This window comes from Sceloporus occidentalis, unplaced genomic scaffold (genome assembly GCF_023333645.1).
Source record: "Sceloporus occidentalis isolate IW3139 unplaced genomic scaffold, rSceOcc1.0.p SCAF_1, whole genome shotgun sequence".
Taxonomy (NCBI): domain Eukaryota; kingdom Metazoa; phylum Chordata; class Lepidosauria; order Squamata; family Phrynosomatidae; genus Sceloporus; species Sceloporus occidentalis.
The window spans coordinates 148,030,697-148,052,935 of record NW_028316981.1 but is presented as its reverse complement, the minus strand read 5'-3'; the positions used below and the strand labels follow the sequence as shown (position 1 = coordinate 148,052,935).

Sequence of the window (22,239 nt, the reverse complement as noted above, 5' to 3'; positions counted from 1 at the left end):
AGAATTTATTTCTGATGTTTTTATTATTATTATTATTATTATTATTAACCTTTATTTATAAAGCGCTGTAAATTTACACAGGGATGTACATAGAATCTTTTTAATTGGACCATTCCCTGCCCTCAGGCTTACAATCTAAAAAGACACAACACAAAGGGAGTGGTGGTAGGGAAGGGGCCTCTCTAGTAGGATAATACATATAAAATACATAGCAATACAGGGAATGATTCAATAAAACAGACAACAAAAGAACATCAAATAGCAAGTGACAATTATGCAATGCCTGGGAACGCTGCCCTGAACAGGATGGTCTTCAACTCTGTTTTGAAGCTGGTTAAAGAAGTGATGGCTCTTGCTCGCGGGGGAAGAAGGTTTCAGGAGTGAGGGGCAGCAAGTGAAAAGGGGCGAATCCGAGATGGGGCAGAGGAAATCCTGGGCTGAGACAGCAGACCTTGACTACCAGAACGGAGGGCCCGAGTGGGAAGGTGAGGAGAAATAAGGTCTGATAAGTAAGGAGGGGCCAACCCATGGAGGGCTTTAAATGTAGACATCAGGCGCTTATACTGAATGCGGAAAGGGAGGGGGAGCCAGTGAAGGGATGCCAACACAGGAGAGATATGGTCACAGCGGTGGGCGGATGTGATAATGCGTGCAGCTGAATGCTGGACAGAGATTAAAGGACGGAGGTGAGAAAGAGGAAGCCCAGCCAGGAGGACGTTACAGTAATCAAGTCGTGAGATCACTAGGGCATGGACCAGGATCTTGGCAGTAGAGGCCGAGAGATATGGTCAGATTTTGGCAATATTGTATAAAAAGAATCTACAAGCCTTGGCTGTGGTCTAGATCTGAGGGATACAGGACAGAGAAGAATGAAAGTTAAAACCAAACCCACTGTTTGGACTTTCTCCAAAGACATTCAGCCGCTCTAGAGCAGGACCGGAGAAACTTAACGATGTGGGTAAGCCAGGGCTGAGGCCTAGTCTTAGAGGAAGAAGTGCATACAGAGACAGGGGCAAAGCGGTCAAGAGTTGAGGAAAGAGTGGAGTTAAATAAAGACATTGCTGAATCAGCAGAATCCCCGAGATTTAGGGAAGAAAGAGATGAATCCAGGATCTGACCAAGATGGTTAGAGTTAACAGATTGAAGATCACGAAAATAGCGTTGAACAGTGTGACGAGGAAGTGGAGTATGAGTAAGAGCAAAGGAGATTAAATGAAGATGCCAGCCATAGATGCAGGCAAAACATCAGGAATAAATTATTTCAGAACATGGCCACATAGCCCAAAAACCCACAAAAAAACTCGTTATTGTTGGATGACAACTCCCATCATCCCCCACTTGCCTGTGCTGCCAGGGACTGATGGGACTTCTAAGCCAATGAGGGGTCCTTTTACATTACAAAGTTATAGTACTACGAGTCTACTTTAACTGCCATGGCTGCATCCTATGGAAGCCTTGAGTTTTCAGTTTAGGGAGGGATATTTAGAAATTACTTCCACCAAGCTTCTCTAGTGCCTTCCTGCATTCCAGAATGCCATAGGATGCAGCTACCACAACTAAAATAGAATCAATACCCTATAATAATACAAAATGAAAGGGCTCTTGGAGGGCCACAGATTGCCCACCCCAACTTAAAACTTCTGAAGAACTTCTCCTCCATCACCTCCTAGCACTGGAGGAGGCACTTAAAAAAAAAAACAGGCTTGCAAGATCCACTTAAAGAGCATGGCTGGTTCTGTACAGATGGTGAGCATCTTGAAACCAGATACCTTACAACAATAAGCCCTCGTGGGCCTGGGTTTTGTTAAAGCAGGACATGAAACAGTTTCAAGGAGAGTAATAAAAAGTAAAGACTTCAACTTTTCTCTCCCCCCCCCCCTTTCCTTGAAAAACTCAGAAGGAGCAGGAGTCTAAAGAATGCCATTGTGTGTATATATGTCCTGAGTCCCTTGACAACTTATGGCAACCCCATGAATTCAATCGTTTTTTTAGAGAAGGAATTTTCAGAGGTGGTTTTGCCAGTTCTTTCCTCTGAAATGCAGCCCACAGCACCTGATATTCCTTGGTGGTTTCTCATCCAAGTACAAACCAGCGCTGATCCTGGTTAGCTTCCAAGATCAGATGGAAGCTGGTGCTTTGAGAGTATTTAGTCCTTTAAAGAATGCCATTGGAACTGTACAAATGTAAATTGATTTACCAGGAAGGGATACATCCTTTATTATTGTTGTTGTTGTTATTGTTATTGTTATTATTCTGTTATCCTAGTTGGACTCCCCACTTTTCCTGGTAAAGCAACTTTTCAGTTGGAAACATATGGGCCTGCCCTATCCCAAAGATCTTTCTTTTTTGTTCTTCTCTTGCTCTTTGCTATCTGCAGTTCCTCTTTCTCCACACCCCTCCCTCCCATCATCTTTTGAATGTCTTGATCTTCCCACTGAAATATCTTTGTGTGCTTTAGAAAAGAATGTGATCCCAGCTGTGCTTAAATACCTGACTCCTTTGCAGCCTGGCCTCCTGCAAAGGTCAGCTTGAGACAGAGGCCTAGAACTTCAGTCATGCTGTTTGCCGTCATAACTTGAAGAGGGGCTGCCCGCCTGCTTGCTTGCTTGCCTCTCCCCTTTCCATCTCCTTTCCTTCCCCCCCCTCCCCAAAAGTCCTTTCTCTGCTTAAGCCTTTGCAGTGGCTCATGTTTTCCCCCTTGCCAGTGAAATGGAGGAATGCGGCACAGCAGGGGGGTGAGCAAAGGGAAAGAGGGGGAGGACGCCTTGTTTGTGAGAGAACTGAGTAGAGACTACTGAAGAGGTCGAAAGTGGGTAACCAGGGCAAATGGAAACAAAGAGACTAGAATACTAGTGGTAGGGGAAGTGCTGCTTTTCATTAAGACTGCCAGGCTGCTCACTTAAATCAAGCTTTGCTGCTCTCTGCAAGTGGTTCCCCCCTTTCTCTCCCCCCCCCCCCCTTAAATCTTCCCTCCTGATGTTTTGGCCTTAAAGAAAGACTCTTCCTCCTTCTTCCCCGCCTCCCAAGTTGCTGGCAAGTGACTCTAATTTTAAGCAAGTGACTCTCTTAAAATTGAACAGCAGGCAACAGGAGGCCCTGGCTTGAACAGGGTTGCCAAAGTGGATTTCTTGAGAATGAGGGATGTGGTCTGGCCTCTGTGATTTCTCTTCTGTGGAATGCGAATCAATGGAAGTGGCACACATGTGGAAACAAGGGGTGTCCTATATTCCTATTTGATGGAGGAGGCATCTGGAATAAGGGGTGATGGCTTAAATAAGGAACATCTGGGGGAAAAGAAAAAACCCAAGTTTGGATTCCAGACAGTTGGGATCTGTATGTTTAAGAGAAGGTGCTGTGTCTATAAGCCACATCTTCTGAAGTCTTCAGCTAGAAGCAGTTGTGTCCCAGTCCTGCAAAGATGCGTATGCCACGCTCTGTCCTGAACTTAGCATTCAAGCTGTTATGTTTGGCATGTCAGTATAGAATATAAAATACAGATGTGGCACATTCATCCCTCTTGTTTCTCTTATTATTCTTCCATCATAAGGTAGGGCCAGCGTGGCAGCAACATCTCGAATAATACAGAGCCTTTGTGATTCTGGATATTGCTGCCATGTTGATTCAATACAATAAAAGAAGAAATAGATGGTGCAAGCCCCATCCCATTGTCAGACTAACGTAGCTAAAATACCACACTGACAATTCTTTTTAACATTCCACTCTTGTTTTGATGCTGCCTAACCACTGAGAAAAGGTGGATCTCCAGTTATTTGGCTTTTTGTTGTTACCTGTGCTGTGCCTTGTGGTCACAGGGTGCTCTCTTTCTTTGCAGGATAGGAGACAGTATCCTTTGAAATCTGATGCCTTTTAAATGAATTTGGGAGGTCAGAATAGACCCTTGGGGAGTTCTGTCAGTTTGGTATGCTTAGTCTCTCTTAAACTGAGGTCTGGAAATAATGCCAGAATACTGTGGTCACTTGAAAGGATTTTGAAGTTACTACTTTTTCTAAGTATTTGCTCTGGTTCAGGGTTGAAGAACCTGTGGCGCTCCAGGTGTTGCTGAAATCTAGTTCCCATCAGCGCTAGCTAGTCTCACTGGTGGTAAGGCTGGGTGGCAGTTGCAGTTCATCAGTATCTGGAGGGCTAAAAGTTCTCCCCTGTTTTAGCCTTCATGAAAGCCCAGTAAAGTAGGCCAGAGTGATTATTTCTCTATTACAGGCTGAAGGGTGTAAAGAAAGCAATATGCCTTTAAGGCCATTTGTTAAGTTCATGATTGAAGATTGGTTTCAGGACTTTTAATTGTGGTGATCTCATTTGTCCAAAGTCTTGCTTGTTTCACTCTCCTGGGAAAGTGGGTGGGAATCATAGTTGAGCTGCCTGTTGATAAAGGCTGCTGGGATTTGCAGACCAATTCTATCTGGAGGGCTCCATTATTCCAACTCCAACTGTAGATGAACAATAAGTAAGGACATTCACCAATGAGGACCCAACATTTAGGAATTTTTGTTGGGTATTTGGAGGGAAATCCTAACCAAACTAGAAGAGTGGGCAATAGAACAAACTGGTAAGGCAATTTGGTTTCTTTTTCTCCTCTGAGGTTTTCAAGAAAAGTATGGACAGAGAAACCCTGTTGAACTTGCTTTACTTAAACAGTGTCTTAGGTTAGTGATGAGAAATTTGACCTCCAGATGATGTTGGATTGCAACTCCCATCAGCCTTAGTGAGCATAACCAGCAGTGGGGGCTGATGGGAATTATAGTATGAAGAACATCTAGAGAGCCAGATGGCCTTAGAGAAAAGAGGTGGATTGCATGCTTTGCAATGTTAATTTTGTGGAGTGCTATAAAGTATTATGGTGAAAGCCAGTGTGGTGTAGTGGTATGAACATTGGACTGCAGCTCTGGAGATCAGAGTTCAGTTCCCTGCTTGGCTATGGAAACCCTCTGAGAGAAATCAGATTAGTGAGCCACAACTTTCAGCCCCAGAAAATCCCATGTTAGATTTATCTTAAGGTTGCTATAAGACAGAAATGACTCGAAGGCTCACAACAGCAAATAGAGTATGTATATCCCTATATCAGGCTTCTTCAAAATGTAGTCCTCTGTGAAACAATGGGCTTGAATTCTTTAATATAGCTAATGTTATTTGCAGTCTCACCACCCCCACTGCATCCATGTGGGATCTGGGAGTGAGCCCCACAGAGGTTGATGGGAATTTACTTTTGAGTAGACATAAGTAGGATTGCACTGTAAAAAACTATGGTAAAGATATTGGTGCTGAAGTAGTTTTGCAAGACAGCGTTCTTCCCCTGCACTGAGTCTTTTCCAATCTTTAATTTATGAAATACGTGCCTTGCCCTTCAGACAAAAGAAATGGTGCTCAAAGTGCTAAATTCAAAGTGCACAATCAAAACACACAACAACAAAAATATAATGGTGCCCAATCAGTTAAAATCCCTTTGCGCAACTACCCAGTTTAAGGACTCCCAGTGGCTTGTCTGAATTAAAATAATCTTTGCCTGCTGGCCCAAGGATGAGAGAAAGTGAGCCTGTTCACTCTTTTTTGTCAGGCAGTTTCAAATCCTGGGAGCAGTGACCTCTAAAGGCAGGCCTGTGAAAAAGCAGAGCCAGGGAGACCCAGGTTAAAGTCCTACCAATTGGGTGGCCTGGGCCATTTCATTCTCAGCTTCACCCACCTTATAGGATTGTTGTGCAGCTAAAGTAGAAATTAGGAGGTGCCCCAGGTTTAGTATCCTGAACCTATTAGGTTGAGATTTATTTATTCTGATAAAGGTAATATCAGAGCAATGACCCTGGTTGATAAATCCTCCTCTATAAAACTGTACAACAGTTGGTGACCTTAAAATAGCCTGTGAGGTTGCTGAGCAGGGATGGAGCATTTGGTGCTCCAGATGTTGTTGGACTTCAGTTCTCCTGAAATATCCTCCACCATTTATTTTTTTTTGTGGATTTTTTTTCTCTTGTTCTTTTTATTTATTTAAGTTGGATACTAGACATACAAAAATAAGTTTTTTACATGAAAAAAGTAGAAGACATCATATAAGATAGAAAATAGGATATTACACACTACGTAAGTGTGCGTCTATTCTAATACAAAATAGTTTTACTAAAAATAGTATCCTTAATTAATTAAAGAATTAAAAATATCCTCCACCATTTAACAGATTAAAAACGGGCACATATGTGGCCTAACAACATCAGTGTGTGCTCAAGAGGGTGAAATGTATTAATGAGGGAGAGGACACAAGCTAGGAGAAGTTGCAGCACTTTGCTTTTGCCTGAGCCTACTGGGAAGGGCAAGATCCATCTCCCTCCTTTCCCCTCCCATGAGTTAATTGGGTTAATTAACCTACTTTGCAATTTGGATTCAGTAGGCAGCAATTGGAAGCATGCTTGAAGACAAAGAGGAAAGTGGGAAGAGGAGAAAGAAAGTGGGACCTTTTAAAGCAGCTGAAAAAGTAGGATGAAAGAGGGTTAATCAGCACTGTCTCTGCCAGATCTGAATGTTTGGAGAGTTTGCCTTTACTCATTGCCATTGAGTCTGCTGGCTATGGGGCCAGCAGTCCAACCACAACTGGAGGGGGCACACAGGTTCCCTACCACTGTTGTGGTGGGTGGGGTAGACCTACCTGTGTTTGTAGTTTATATATAAAAAGGTAAACTCAGACTGTGATCCATCTTATAAATTTCACTTCCAAGAGCTTTGCTGAAATTGATGAGGCTTATTTTCTAGTATTGGGAATGGTTGTCATGCAGTCTGTTTTGTGTGTACTTAAAGTAACTATTTAATTGCTCTTTAGCCCTGTAATGTATCAATTTCCTGCATTTGAAGAATAACTGGCTTCCTATTTTTGTTCATACATAGGTCCTTCAAGAGGAATGATCCTGTTAACCCTTACCATGTGAACTCTGGTTATGTCTTTGCTCCTGCCACTAGTGCGAATGATAGTGAAATATCTAGTGATGCTTTGACTGATGATTCCATGTCAATGACAGACAGCAGCGTGTAAGTATTTCCTTTAGATTAATAAAAATAAATGTTGGGGCCTTAAAAAGATGGCACTTGGATATTAGTTCTGCTTTGAGTCCTGTTAAAATTCTGCTGTCATGACACATTTTTGGTGCACCATATAAGGTGAAACAACCTAGGAATATGGTTGCAGCACAACAGTTTGCTGTTGATGGACAATTGGAGGCTGATGTAGGCTACCCTGTTGACTTTTACTTCCAGCCCCTTCATGTATACAATCTGGTTGTCCCAGTAGGACTAAAAATACAGCCTGTAACCCATGGAACACATCCATAACCTTGTCCCCATATCCACAATCTTGCCTCAGCCTTTGTTTTTAGGACTTGGTGTACTATTATTATCTAATTAACAGCCATAAAAAGAAATTGCTTCCTCTAGGAAGTGCTTTCCCTAAGTTACTGCTTAACTTCAGGGTGTTATTAACCTGAAACGTGAATGGTCTACTTGTGCCAGACCTAGCAGATTCTTTTCTGTAAGTGAAGATGAGACTCTGTGGAATTCTGCTTACACATTTATTTATTTGTTTGGTGAAACTCTGGAAGAAGAATCATAGGAATGATCTGTCATGCAAAGTCCTTGTCTTTGATTAAGAGATGCACATTTTTTTAACCTTCCTTGGTCAAACCTCTGTGTAACCTTTGGCAACTGCACAGTTATAGCACTATGAATCCACTTCAACTGTCATGACTACATCATAGGGAATTCTGGGATTGGCAGTTGAGGGGGAGAGGCCTTTGAAAGTTTCAGCCAGAGTACTCCTCTGGTGCTTCTGACCAAACTAAGGATGCACCAAGGCAGGTAAAGTGGAATAACAATCCTGGAACTATATAGTGTGAAAGGGCCCCAGCATATCCAAGGCTGCCCTTGAGACAACTATCCCACATGTCCAAGGCTGCCCTTGACACAACTATGCCAACAGAACAGTATCAGCTGTGCCCTTATGCCATTCTGTGGGTATAATGGGGAACCCTCAGGAACACATTGGCAGAGCTTGTTTCCACCAGTGGCATATCCTCCATAGCACTATGATTCCACTTTAACTGCCAATGGCAACCTTCTATGGAATCCTGGGATGAGCATTTTAGAGACTTTGGAACCCTCAGCCAAAGACTTCTCTGGTACCTCTGGTCACCATAAATTGATTTGAAGGCACACAACAACCAACACCTTTCCCCAGCACACAGCACACCTGAAGCCTTAGTTTCAAGTTCCATTTGTAATACTTATGTGTATCTAGTAGTTAATCAAAATGAAGAACATCAGAGGTTGCTTGTGCATTTCATGGTAAGGTGAGATCTGATGCTGGAAACACATCTTCACTGCTGTAATCCTTTCATGCATACTTGTGCTTAATGAAAGTATCCACTTGAAAAAGTAGGCCCAAGGTATATTTACCTTATTTTTTTGTTAAATGTGCATGAGGTTTGGTGCTGCAGTAGTAGCTGTTGTTTTGTAAATTATTTTGGAAAATCAGATTCCTCCTTACTTTTGAACAAAATGGTCATCTGATGATTTGTTAATTTAATTTAATTTTTTTGGTTAAAGTTGCATCCCTGTTTACATTTCTCCCATCTGGCTGTGGTAGGGTTTGTATGTGCCCATGTGTCAACAGAGCATTCATTGGGTTAGTCATTTCTGGACTAGTGTTGGGTCACTTGGGACACACTGGGCTGGGATTATACCCTCTCTTCACAGCAATGCCAATTGTAGGGCCTTACACAGATGAGAGCACTGAGTGAGAAATAAAGTGCATGGTGGATGAAAGGCTTAACTGAATCGCTTTCAGCCTATTGTTAGTCTAGGGGAGCTTAGAGGGGATAAGAGGGTAGCAGGCCGCTTTGAAATTTACTTGAACAAGTGAATAGGAGCTCCCCTTAAAGCCAGGCATGAAAGGGGCCTGGCTGTTTTTTCCTGCCATGACAATAGCTGGTACAGGCTGTGAGGAGCAAGGGAAGCTTGCCTGATTAAACTGCTGGGAGCTTCAAGATATGGGGAGGGATGCAAGGGGGGTGCAGCAAGGATTTCTATAGAACCCAGAATGATTGTGGAGCTTTAGAGAATAACCTCCCCAAACTTGAGGAGGCTTTTAAATAGGTTCCTCCTGCAAACTGATCCTAAACTTCCCATCTCCCTCCCTCCTGTGCCTCTTGAAGCCTTTAGAAATGTTTGAATTTCCTGTAATCTGGTCAGGAAAGAAGCCTAAATTGAGCAGAGGGGTTGTCTTGTTTGTGTGCATGCCAGAACCCGGTCCTCCTTTTTTAAGTGCACTGTGGCTAAATACTACAAACTGTGGAAATCAAAAGCATGTTGATTTGCTTCAGCAGCTGTTGGCATTGGAGGAACACCAACACGTGGGCCAAAGTTTTGCATTTGAATTTTCTTCTCGACTGTGAGTGTCTGGAAGGGAAACTTGAGTAATAGTGGGAGGGGTGAATGTGTTGGTTGTTCTCCAAAGTTTTGTTGTGAAGTTGGTGAGGGGCAGCAGGTGTGTGTGTCCATGCAGCAGATGGAGAGTGCAGTGAAATTAGTGGCTGCTGTGGCAGATTTGCCACCTTTAATGCAAGGGCATGATATCTGACTCCTTCCTGGAGTTGTGTAACGGCCAAATTTCATATGCATGTGTACACACATGCATACATGCATGTGTACAATGGCTTTTGGTCGATTTGATTTGATTCTTTGGTTTGTACCCAGGTTATGGTCTGGTCTGTGTTTTCCTGGCAGCCCCAGGTGAATTTCCCAGAATGGAAATGTCTGCTTTCCTTTTTTTTTTTTAATTCATATTTAACCCTAAGGATCAATGCTGCGGATTTGTTGTTGTTGCTTAATCTCTCTCTCTCTCTCCTTTTTAGCGTTGGCCACAAAGCATCAGGCAAATTTAAATTTCCATTTCTTGATTGGAAGGAAGGAGAGAAGGAGAAAGAGAGACGAAAGGGGACTTTTTATTATTTGGTTATATCTTATTTATGGATTTACTTTGGACACAGGGGAATACTGCTGAGCGAACTTCAAATATTACCTTATCTTACAAACCAGGCTTTTGATGTTGGCAAGATCAGAGGCTCCGTTTCAGAGCTATTGCCAAATGAAGATGGGAGTGAATGCATATGCGCATGAGTCTGATATTTCAAAAGAAGCAGTGAAACTACATTCAGGTTAGGTCAGGCACATCTAAGTCAAAAGGCTAAGATAATTGGCTCAGCTTAAATGTTAGCTGACTGGAAAGAAGACTTCAAAACCAGTGTTTCCCCAGAAACAGATTGGCTTAGCACCAGACTGGTTAGTTAAAATGTTTATAATTAAACTGTGCTACTCAGTGCCTAAAAAAGCCAGGCAGTTTTTCTTGCCCAGAGTTGGATTTAAAACACACACGCCAGGACATGTAGCACCAGTATTGTACTGCTGAAAAAAAGAGGGGATTTCACTGAGATGAGCATCAGAAACTACCTTTAAATATGTTTAAATGTATAGTTGTCTTTGTATGTATGATTTTAAATTAAATTTAATTAATTAATTTTTTTAAAACTACCTTTAAATATACTCCCCTACATAAAACCATAGTATTTTGGATTGTTTCGCTCTTATTTTTAAATGCTTCTAAGTATCTCATGCATATGTATTCTGTGTCCTTCCTAATAATTTTTAATTTAATTAACGTATTTTATACTACTTTTTGTTTCAAGCCCCCCCCCCCCATAAATGGTTTACAGTATTCCAATGATAAAATCTAGGAGATACAATAAAATGAGTTGACAAAACAATAAAATCTGCAATAGGCTTATAGTGAACTTAAAACTACTAAAATGGCTACCATTGTAATAAGGTAATACATCTAATCTTTATCAGATTTGTATTCCTCCCCCCCAGGAAGTTCATCATGTCTATACTGGAGCCCTAAGATATAGTCTGGAAAGTAGTGTCTTGACCCATTGTGCTTCACGGCAAAGGAAGACTTTTAGAACAGGTACTGCCCTCCCTAGGTTCAGCACTTCTCTGCTTCCTGTTCATGGTGCTTTACTTTTTCTGTTCTCCTTCCTCTTTCATTTACCTATTTAGATGAGATCACTATTGTTCCATTTTTCACGTAAGAAACTGAGAAGTAGTGACTCAGTAGTGAGCCTACAAATCTGTGGCTTCAGGCTTGAGCCAAAAGCAAAAAGTCCAGAGCCAGTGTGGTGGTATGGTGGTTTGAAGATTGAACTATGATTCTGGATACCAGGATTCAACTCCCCACTCAGCCATGGAGCAATGTGCTGTGCCAAAGGAGCGCCGAGAAGCCGCTGCTGTGGCTCTTTCTGGTCTCAACCAGTAGTTCTAACTAGTCCTGCTGCCTGGGATCATGCAAGTGGTGGGGAAAAGGCCCAAGACTCATTGAGGCAAACTACATGCTCTGGCCACTCATCTGCAGTCCTCCCCATGTGGTGCTCCTCACTTACCTCATCTCCTGCCACCATATTACTTTTCAAACAGAAAACTGTTCCGTTTTCTAAATTTGCCCCTCTTCATCCCCTCCCCCCTTATGTGGTACTTGAAAACAGAGCTAGATACCCTGTGGTCCTCCAGATGTTGTTGGCCTACAACTCCCATCATCTGTCACCACTGACCATGAGTGAGCTGGATGGAAGTTTGAGGTCTGCAGGTCTTCCACTTTTGTTTTACTCTGCAGGCCTCTTCTCATCTCTTTTTCTTTACTTTTTGTTTCTTTTTTCTCCTTCTCTCTTTCATTTTTTTGGCCTCTGCAGCAAAGTGCTCCATAGGCACTGGCTCCATGTGAATTATTTAGAGCAAGGGTGATTCTTGATGGAGGTTTTACTGTATGTGGGCTCATCTGAACAGTGGGAAGGAAGTTGGTAAGACTGCCTCTCCCCCCTCTTTCAACATTGATAGATTTGCCACATTTTGACAGACCTGTGCTGCCCTCTCTCCCTGGATGCAGAAACACTTGTCAAGTCCAAAATCGCTGTGATGCTTTTCTGCCTTCAAAGCAGTGAGCTTTACATTTCCTCCCCCATGGAGACTTGGAATGGCATCCTAGCCTGTCTTACATTCATGATTGCCATTTCGCTTGTGGGTCTATTGGAGCATTGTGTAATGGTCTGTTTCTTGTTTGTGTAGTGGCTTTATTGGCACCACCTAAAGATTAAAGTTGACAAATGTAAGAAGGCAAGAAAAACTTCTTTGGGTTGGTGGTGCAGCTGTCCTTTTTACTGTAATATGCTGTATGCGTTGCTTTTATGGCAGGCTGGCTTATCTGGCCAAAGTATTGTGTTCCATAAGTAATTTTGTTGTGCTGCAAATCTTTCTAGTTTATTTGGTGATCAAACCTAGCACTGCAAGTCTAAACATTTCAGCTCAGAAGTAAGACCTACTGAGTTCAGAGTGACTTAATGTATTCCGAGGTTAGTATGTACAGGATTGCAGCCTTAAGCTTGCCTTCCTACATCTCTCCGTGGGAGTCTTTGAGTCTTAAGAATTGTTTCATTCTGTTCAGAAGAACTTCCCGGGGGCTGAAACAGAGCTGTAAATATCAGGAGGTACCTATCATCCCTATTTTTCCTCTGCCCCCTTCATTCTGAGGGAGTGGCAGGTACCCAGTGGCCTTCCAGCTCCCATCATCCCTCACCACTGGTTCTTCTTTAAGCAAACCAGATCAAGGTTCAGCACAAGCAAAAAGGAGGACTATTGCAGAAAACTACCTATAGTACAAAATGGCTCCTGTGGAGATGAGCCATCCTTTGCAGGATCAGGCAAAAAGAATTTTTGGGGCACAAGACAGCCTACCATTAGGAAGGGATTCCCCACCACTCAACCAAAGGTGATGGTCAGTGTGAGCAAAACTCCTTGGCAGAATTCTCTCAAAAAGAATTGCGAGTGGTATTCTGCGCCATCCAATGTATTTTGTTTTGTCAGGTCTTTATCTTCTGAGGTAACAAAGCTCAAATAGAAAGTCGTGTCTGTGTATTTTGTGTGTGTGACTTTCCTATAGTTAGGAACATTCTTTTGCAACATCAGAAAAGAAACAGAACATCTCCCAAGGCACAATTTCAGTGAAGTTGGACAGTGGGAAAACATTGGCAAGGCATGTCTTTTGTCTGAAATCCAGCTTACTCTAGAACTGCTCCACACCATATTTGAAAGTGGATACATGGGGTAACTTGCTACAGAGAGGGACAAAGTATGTAATATATGCTCTGACTTGAACTCTCTTTGGCTTTATTGAGTTGTTCAGCCAAGCCATTGTTTCTTTCTATGGCAAGATTTGGACAGGTATCATAAGCTGTGGTTTCTAATTTCCAGGAGGTGGAGCTGTATTAATCTATTGCAGCAAAAATAGCAAAGAATCTTGGTGGCACCTTGAAAGCTAACAAGTTGTACTAGGAATAAGCTTTTGTGGACTGAAGTTCACTTGAATTTGTAAAAGTAGACTGTAGTCTATGAAAGATTATTCCTGATAAAACATGTTGGTCTTTATGATGTCACAAGATTCTTCATGGTTTCCTTACATGAGTACTCCTCAATTTCTGGACTGGCTTCAGTGCAGAAATCCTGGCTGGTATTAAGTCATCATTTTGCATTTATATCTTGACTTAATGTTGTTCAACCTTGATATAAGCCAGAGTTTGATACTAGTTTGCTAACTGCCCTTAATATAGAGCTCATTGCAGTGGACACAAAGTTCATAGCTTCAGATAAAGTTGAGTTTAATGCAAGCAGAATATATGCACTGAAAGCAGCAGGTAGAGGAAGTGCATCTGAATGCAGTTGCTATCAGCTCACAAACCACAGTTTAAAAAAGACTGCCAAGCCAGCTTATTAAATCATAGTTTGATGCTAATTTTATGCCATTTTTGCTTATCCCACTTTGCCATGATGCTTGAATTCATTCCTTATGTGTGGCTGCTATGCTGTGGAGATGGAGACAAATCTATGTACCTGAAGGTGGGACACATGGTGGGGGAAATGGAGATCCTGGTTACCTGTAAACATTTCAAAGTTCAGCATTAGTATTACCAAATTTAAAAGAATAAAAATTCTTAATAAAAACAAATGTAAATCCCATTGACTTCAGTGCTCCTCTTCTTCAGTAGAGTGAATATTGAATTACCCAAAGCTGTGGTCAAGATCTTCAACTATGGTTAGCACAAAACATTTTTGACATTGTTTTTAGATGTCGTCATTACCTGTAACCTTGTTTTACATGTTTCTTGAGATACGAAGATTTCCGATGATGTTAAAAGCGCTGCACCGGTCACACACACAAATCTAATGCTTCAGAAAGATGTTTAGCTTTGACCCATAGCATACATCTCCTCTGGAAGGGTGTTCTGCCACTGGAACAGCTCACCCAGCAGCATGACAGTGTAGCTTTCTGACAATCATATACGATTGCAGTGGGACACTCTTAGGAGCAAAAGCAGTCTCTTTGGGGTTCTTAAGGGTTTTGGCTTCTCTAGATTAAATCTGACCTTTCTAAATTGCTTCCAGTGCAAATGTTGGGGGCGTGCTGGTTTTCCAACAGCCACCCACCCTGGAGCAGGAGTCAGGCAGCTGTGTTCCTTGTTAGCTGAAGATTCAAGAAGTAGCTACCCAGAACAACTTTAACTCTGGTATTAAAATACAGTACCTACATTTGTTTGGGAGGCTGAAAGGACAGGGCATTCAGCTGAAAGACAAGAATCAGAAAGGGATGGTTTTCAGTAGATATGAACCCACAGGTATGGTTTTTGAGAGTTCAGAATGAAGTCTCACATTTTAAAAATGCTCCAAAGCTTTTTTGAATTGAACTGTTGATCATATAGAAGTAGGTGCCCAAGTGATTATTGGTAGGAATCATGCAACCCTCCAGATGTTGATGTAATGTAGGTTCCTCATCATTGGCTTTGCTGGCTAGGGCTGACATAGAACTTACAGCCCAACAATATTGGGCGGGGGGGGGAGGTCGCATGATTCCCACCCATGCCATTCACATTTGTAAGCTTAGTTTCGTAGATAGGTGGATAGGTGATCAAAGGATACGTGGCTGTGGCTTGCCTGAGGCCACCTAGCAAGTGCGATGCACAGTGGAGGTTAGAAACCAGGCCCTTCTAGTTCATAGCCCATCTTCTTTGGACACTTTGCTTGTTCTCAGCAATCACTCATCTCTTTGACTGTACTCAGAAAGTCTGTTCCAAGAGGTTGGCTCTCTTTTTTTAAGTGAATATAAAATGTGCATACATTTTACAATAAGGGGCCATGGAGCCCAATTAACCCCTAGGCCTATATGAATTGGGCAGCTGTGCTATACAATCTTATTCATGTTTCTTTTAAGTAAGTACTACTCTATTTAATGGGACTGTTTAAAGATTGACATCTTAAAGGATACACCTATTCACACCAGGAATGGTAATCACATGGCCCTTCAGATTTTGATACCCTGCAGCTCCTAGCATTCCTACCCATGGGCTATGCTGGCAAGTGCTGCTGGGAGTTTCTATCCAATCTAGAGGGCAGCATGCTTCCCAGCTAATCTTCATCACACAGAGCCAAATCTTGCTTCAAATCTGCAGAAGGGTTCCCTCTACCCCCTGCAGAGCTTGGATCCTAGAAGTGAAATAAAGCCACATTTGGATAGCACACAGAAAAGGCTATGACTGAATGACTCTCCCTACATGAGTTTTCACAAAGTTACAGGTTCATTGGTTGCTTCCATTTTTAGGAGAGTTTACACTAGACATCTGACACCCACCATGCTCTTCCCCCTCCCAACTGAAAGGACCCACAAGTCCTCTGAATTCCATATTTTAGTATAAATGAGTCTGAAAGCTGCACAAGTCAGTATGTATTGCTCTTGCTGGTACTTTTAAATTACCACAGTGAACCAGTTCATTTTGGTATTCAGAGGCAGACTAAGACAAGAGCTTCCATTCTGTCTCTTCTTCCTGGTTATCCCAACCTAAGTGTATAAAAAGTCATCAAAAGTTATCAAAGTTAAGGAAATAATAAAAGAGGGAGGGGGTGTGGAGCCATGACAACCAAGTGACAGGATCTAACAAATAGAGCATGTTCACATTTTGGCCTTCAGGGGTTTGCTTACAGAAATGTTTTTAGGTTAAGTGGAGTTTAAATATGGAAGGGAAGGAATCGTTTTGATGGGAAAGCATCTAAAGGCTTGAGTTTTGTTGCTTGCCTGGTTCCATCTTTTTGTGGGGCCAGATTGAAAACATGCTGGTTGATCTCATAGTCCCTCCTTACTTGATAACCAGCTATAACAGGGATGCGAATTGTCTGGCCTTACAAATGTTGCAAGGCCCAGCCTAGCATCATCATCAATAGGTAAGGATTGGAGGGCACAGAATGCCCACCCACTACAAGTACCTCCGAGTCCCAAGTTCTGATTTAGAACAAAGAAATCAAAACAAAACATATGGGGGCCTGAGAAGGAACCAACCAAATTTAAACCCTGTTTCTGGAAAAAACTGTTCCAGTGTTCGTTTAACTGCAATCTGTTTGTCACTTGGCTGAAAAAATGTTTTATGTTTGTTTTCATTTTTAGTGATGGGATTCCTCCTTATAGACTTGGGAGTAAGAAGCAACTGCAGAGGGAAATGCATCGTAGTGTCAAGGCCAATGGTCAAGTTTCTCTACCTCACTTTCCAGTAAGTACAAGAGATTACTGTGCTAATGAGGCATCTTAAAAGCATATGGCCTTGAAATTATGACCATCTGCTAAGAAAAAGAAGAGAAGTCCTGGGAATGATTGCGTGACAGGCAACTTTTGTATCTCATCGTCCTAAGAGGAGTGGTTAGATGTTGGGCATACCTGACACAGGTGGACGTATTTTGTTGAAGGCAGTAGACTTAAAATTTTAGACTTTTTCTAGTCATCAACTCAGATCAAAGGAAACATAAGTATCTGCCATATACAGTATGTGTTTGCCCATTTAGTCTGTCAGGGGTGTGGTGAGAGGAAGAAACTAGATTCTGTGACCTTTGGTGTAATGTCATGGGACCCTTATCTAGCTAGCTGTCAAGGCATGGTAGTTACTAGTAAAAATAATTAATTTCTTTTAATTATTTCCTTTTCTCATAAAAAACCTACATTATATTGTGACAGTATGGCAATGGGGGGTACCTTGATTCTTCTTACAGTGAAACTGTAACTTTTACGTTACTTTGATGTTTATGGAGGAGTCACTTCACTTAATGGTGCAGGAGAAATACCATATGGTTCAGGTCCTGGTTCATGTTGTGTTGTGAAGACTGATGCAGTTATGAGATGGGTGGAAAGAAGGTATTCTGCATCACAGTTTCAGAAGCCTTTAGCACTGAACTGGGCTTAAAACTAACTTTTAGTTACTTTTGATAAATAGGATAATAGAGTTGCTTTGTAAAATCTGTACTACTACTTATGTTTGTGTATGGGGGGTGGTGGAGGAAATATTGGGTCTGTAGAGGTGACTGATTACTTTTTAAAGAAACTTTCCAATGTCTTCTCCCTTGGACAACTTGTGGGCTCGCTCTTGCTCTCCAATCTGCTTCTTTAGAAGTCAGTTTTTCTGTTTCATATGGGGAGTAGCAAATGGGGGAGACACAAAGATAGATAGTGCAGAGGACTGCAATGCTCAGTTGCAAACTCTTGCCCACCCTTGGTTCTGGCTCTACCCATAATCAGATCCGATCCCTGCTTAGATTTTTCCACAAATTAACAGACTTGCATACTATAAAAAGTGATTATCCACTCCTGACTGAGTCAAATATTGTTTATTCTGACTGGGAGCATCTCTACATTATCTCAGGTGAACAGTCTATTCTGTTGCCTCAGCCTTTTAACTGGAGATCCCAGAGAATGAACCTAGGGCCTTCGGTTTGAAAAACCATCCACTTACCCTGAGTTATCTAGTATCTCCCTGAATACTCTTTCCATGAACATAGCTGTCTCACAGAGAGACAGGACAGGCCAGGACATCCACTATTTTTGATATGTGTGTATGTACCTTCCAATCTCCCATCAATTTATGGTGACCCAACAAGCTTCATAGGGTTTTCTTAGGCAAGGACTACCCAGAGCTGATTTGCCATTGCAATCCTCTGAAATACAGCCTACTTTACCTAGTATTCCTTGGTGGTCCCCCATCTGAGTACTGACCAGGCCTGGTAAAGTTTTTCCCTTTGACATGATTGTCAAGTCGTGTCTGACTGTAGGGGTGGTGCTCATCTCCACTACTAAGCCAAAGAGCCAGTGTTGTCAAAAGCAACTCCATGATCATATGGCCAGCATGACTGCAAAGAATGCTGTTACCTTCCCACCAAAGCGGTATCTATTTATCTACTTGCAATTTTACATGCTTTCAGACTGCTAGGTTGGAGAATCTGGGACTAGTGACAGGAGCTCACTCCGTCATGCGACGCTTGGGTCTTGAACTGCTGATCTGCCGACTTTGTGATCATCAGAGTCAGCATCTTAACCACTGAGCCACCACATCCACAGTGACCAGGCCTGGTGCTAGGGGTTAAATCCTGTCTTCTAATAGCTAGACCCTACTCCAGCCTCAAAACTTTCAGTGGGTGCCATGACCTGCAGGTCCATTACTGAGGGAGCCCTCCCACTTTGCTCCATTGTGGAGAAAGGCACAGATCAGTAGGTCACAGCAGGAAGAATATGTGTGTGGTAGCCACAGATACAAGTGCCATCTTCCTCCTCCACACCACTTGTTGATGTGACTAAACTAAGGTGCTAGTAGCAAGCAAAGGCATTTTCACAGCTGGTTAAATCCTTGATAGAAAATGGTGGGAGTTCTTAGTTTCTGAACTTGAAGCTATTATTTCTACCTCATCCCTTTCCCCACATACCCATTTTTTTTCATGGTTTCTGGAAAACTACCTCTTTGGTAGCTTGGACACATATTACACTCTTTTCTATCTATTTGTAAACTGGACTTGGGAATTAATTCTTCTCCAACCAGCATGGCCAAACTGGCCTGACCAGTACCTCTGCTCTAATTACAATTTGCCAAGGACTGTCATGGATCCCATTCCTCATGAACTTTCAGAAGCTTCTGGCTACTTTCTCATAGAAAAAGACTGCTAGCCAGTTCTAAACTGATTCACCAGGAGTCCCTTTCATCCTTTCTTATCTCTGCCTTCCTCTGTGCCGGGGGAGGGCAGGCTGGTGCCCTTCAGGTGTTTTGTACAACATCTCCTATGAGACCTTACCATAGGCTATGCTGGTTAGAGTTGATGGGAGATGTATTCCAAAGTCTCTACAACTGTGTGTGTATAGGGAGGGGGGTTGAATTGTTAGACCCGTTGTAAAAATCCTTTCTCTGTGTCTTGCTTGACCTGAATTCCGTGTTTCCTGTTACAACCCTTAAAAAGACGAGTTCCGGGTGGAAATCTCATTTTCCTCCCCCCACAAAACCTTTTGAAGGAGGGGAACTTAACTACAGGAAGTGTTTCTGTCATGTTGTCTCATGGAGGGTCACTGTAATATGCCTGCTTCCTGCCTATTTAAAGCCACATGAATGGAAAGCTGTGGACAGGAGATTCTTCATTTTCTTCCCTAGCATCCACTGCTTTTTTAAAAAATGTTTATTTATTTAAGGATAATGCTTCACATTTTCTGCTCTGCTTCAGGAAGTGACAGAGAGAAACCCACCAGGAAAAATCCTGTGCTCATTTGAAGTCCCTGGGAGTTCTACTATTTATTTGAATGGAGCCTAGATTTCTCCCACTGTCTTGGCAAGAAATACTTTTCCAAAAGAAAGGAGGATAGTTGTACCAAATAGGTACCATCCCTCAACCCTCTTTTTTTTTTAATCAGTTTTTCATGCTTGTAATGCCAGGCAGTTAAATTCATCCTGCATCTAGGAAATTTAACTCACCCTCTCATCTAAAGCACCATAGGTTTCAGGAAGGTGCTGCTGTAATTCTTCTAGTGAATAATTCTCTATGAAGCAGTTTACATAGGCAAATACAAACTTACTTTGTCTTGATTAGAGTAACCAAATTCCTCTTCCTGCTGTCTTCTTAAGAAGCAAGAAATATTATCTTACACACACAACACACACACACACACACAGAGAGAGAGAGAGAGAGAGGATCTATGGAATCACTTTGTGCCTGTGTGCTCCTTTTATTTATTTATTATATTTTTGCTCTTCTTCCATAAAGAAAGTTCTATAGCCTGTGCTTGTAAATTAGATTATTTTGTCCTGGGGCGTGCAAATCGACTTTCTCTGTAAGGCAGTGCTTTGATCAGGGAACTGAATAGAGCCAGCTTGTGTAAGAGTGACAATTTCCAGCAGAGTGGCCTTTTTCTACCCTCACATCATTTCTGAAGCTAAGTGGTTGCTGGAGAGAGAGAGAGAGAGAGAGGCCCCACCTCATCTCATGGGTAGTATGTGAAAGAGTTGGCAGTTCAGCTTTCGGCTGTTAAAAAAAAAAGTGTGTTGTGTGTGTGTGTTTATGCAGAATTTAAGGGTAAAGGAAATAAATAGGGGTGCTTGTGGGGATACGGGGGGGAAAGTGATCGGAAACAGCATTCCCTCATTACTTGCTTCTTTTTGGCTGAAATTCTCATTTGCCTTTTTATATTCTACATTGATTTGGAGATGTTCCCTTTTCCCTTGATAGATCTGCTTGAGGCAGCCACGCTCAGCAGTGTATCACTGCTTGCCTGCAGCAGCTTCCTTCATTTTCTGTACAAAGAGATGGAGGGTGAGGGGGGGGGTGAAAGAGAGGGGGGGGAGAGAGATCTAGGACACTGTTGAGACAACACTACCTCAAAGGTGCCCAGTGTGTAGCCAGGAAATAAATTACCAGCACTTCTCTGATCTGCAACCGTTTGACTTCTTTTTCTCTCCCCCCCCCCCCTTCGGTTCCCTTCCCTTTTTCTCCCCATCTTATTTTTTTTTAATTTCCAACTCCTTTCTGTTTATACTCCACTTTTATTCCTTGAGTTAAAGTCCTCTCCCTCCCACCTCAGAGTTTTTTATTTGATGTTTGACAACAGTCTTTGAAGATTTTCTACTTCAGAGTAGCTACTGATGGGCTGGTTGTACTACAGAGAGAACAAGCAGGGTTCCTCGGAGTGCGACCAACTGCTCCTGCCGAAGGCAAACGCTATTGGGGAGGATGTCACTCCATGAGGCCACAGCACTAGCTCATAAAAATCCAGAGCAGACCATGCCTAGTTGCGGTTGTCTTTTCATCCAAACATGGAGACACAACAAGCTGAACGGATCCAGAAATGCCGCTCGAGCTAAACCGCCTTGGCTTCTTCCGTCTGCTAAACATGGCTCGTTGTTTTTGTCCCCACTCTGTATAGAGAACTCACCGCCTTCCTAGGGAAATGACCCCTGTGGAACCAGCTGCTTTTGCCGCTGAACTCATCTCTCGATTAGAAAAGCTCAAGCGAGATCAAGAGACCATGGACTCTCTGGAGGAGAGGCTGCAGCAAATCACAGAGGTAGGTGGATTAACCAGTTCAGCTTGGGTGCCTCCTGTGAAGTGCCCCTCTCTTACCCACCCACCCACCAACTGGTTGCTGAAGAAGTTGCATGAGGGCACAAGGAGGGCAGGTAGAAGAATGTAGGGGTGTTCAGAAAACTGAGTGTGCAGTTCATCTTATCTTAAAGAATGTACCGCAAGCATTGGTTCTTGCTGCCCTGCATTTAAACACCCTTGGCTCAAGAAGCTTCAAGGAATTGTTTTCTTTGCATTTTCTTGGTTTGGTCTCAGCTGAAGTCTCTTATCAGACAAACCCACCTGACTCTGTAGGTTTGTTCTTTACCTCTTCAGGATGTTAAGCAGAAGTGTGCATTTACTACAGGTATACGGACTACTCTTAACATGCTCTATGAGGGGCTGCCTTTGAAAGGCATCCAGAAACTTCAGCTGGGTCCAGAACACCACAGCCAAAATGTTGACCGGGAATGTTGGGCTCTCTTGTTACTGGTCACCAGTAGGTTTTGCATGTAATTAAAAATGCTAGTTATGATCTATAAAGTTCTGTGTGACTAAGGGCCAGCCTACTTGAAAGACTGTGTTCTTCCATATGAGCTTGCCTATATCCTGAGCTCTCCTGGGGGAAGGTCTTTTTCTCATTCCTGCCATCCTTAGAAGTCTGTGGTTCATGGGATGCAGGAGAGGGCTTTTTTACTGACTACACCCAGGCTCTGGGAACCCCTGTAGAGGGAGGCAAGGCTGTCC

At 42.6% G+C, this 22,239-nt stretch overlaps 1 protein-coding gene across 3 annotated transcripts in view; it reads left to right on the top strand.

Moving 5' to 3' along the window:
• AXIN2 (axin 2) overlaps positions 1–22,239 on the top strand; it is a 50,191-nt gene that overhangs the window by 8,887 nt on the left and 19,065 nt on the right. For all 3 annotated transcript variants that reach the window (XM_089540726.1, XM_089540715.1, XM_089540734.1), the window contains exons 3-5: positions 6,886–7,026; positions 16,583–16,685; positions 21,356–21,496. In XM_089540726.1, the coding sequence (XP_089396852.1) occupies positions 6,886–7,026; positions 16,583–16,685; positions 21,356–21,496 (385 nt within the window). The remainder of the gene's footprint in view (positions 1–6,885; positions 7,027–16,582; positions 16,686–21,355; positions 21,497–22,239) is intronic.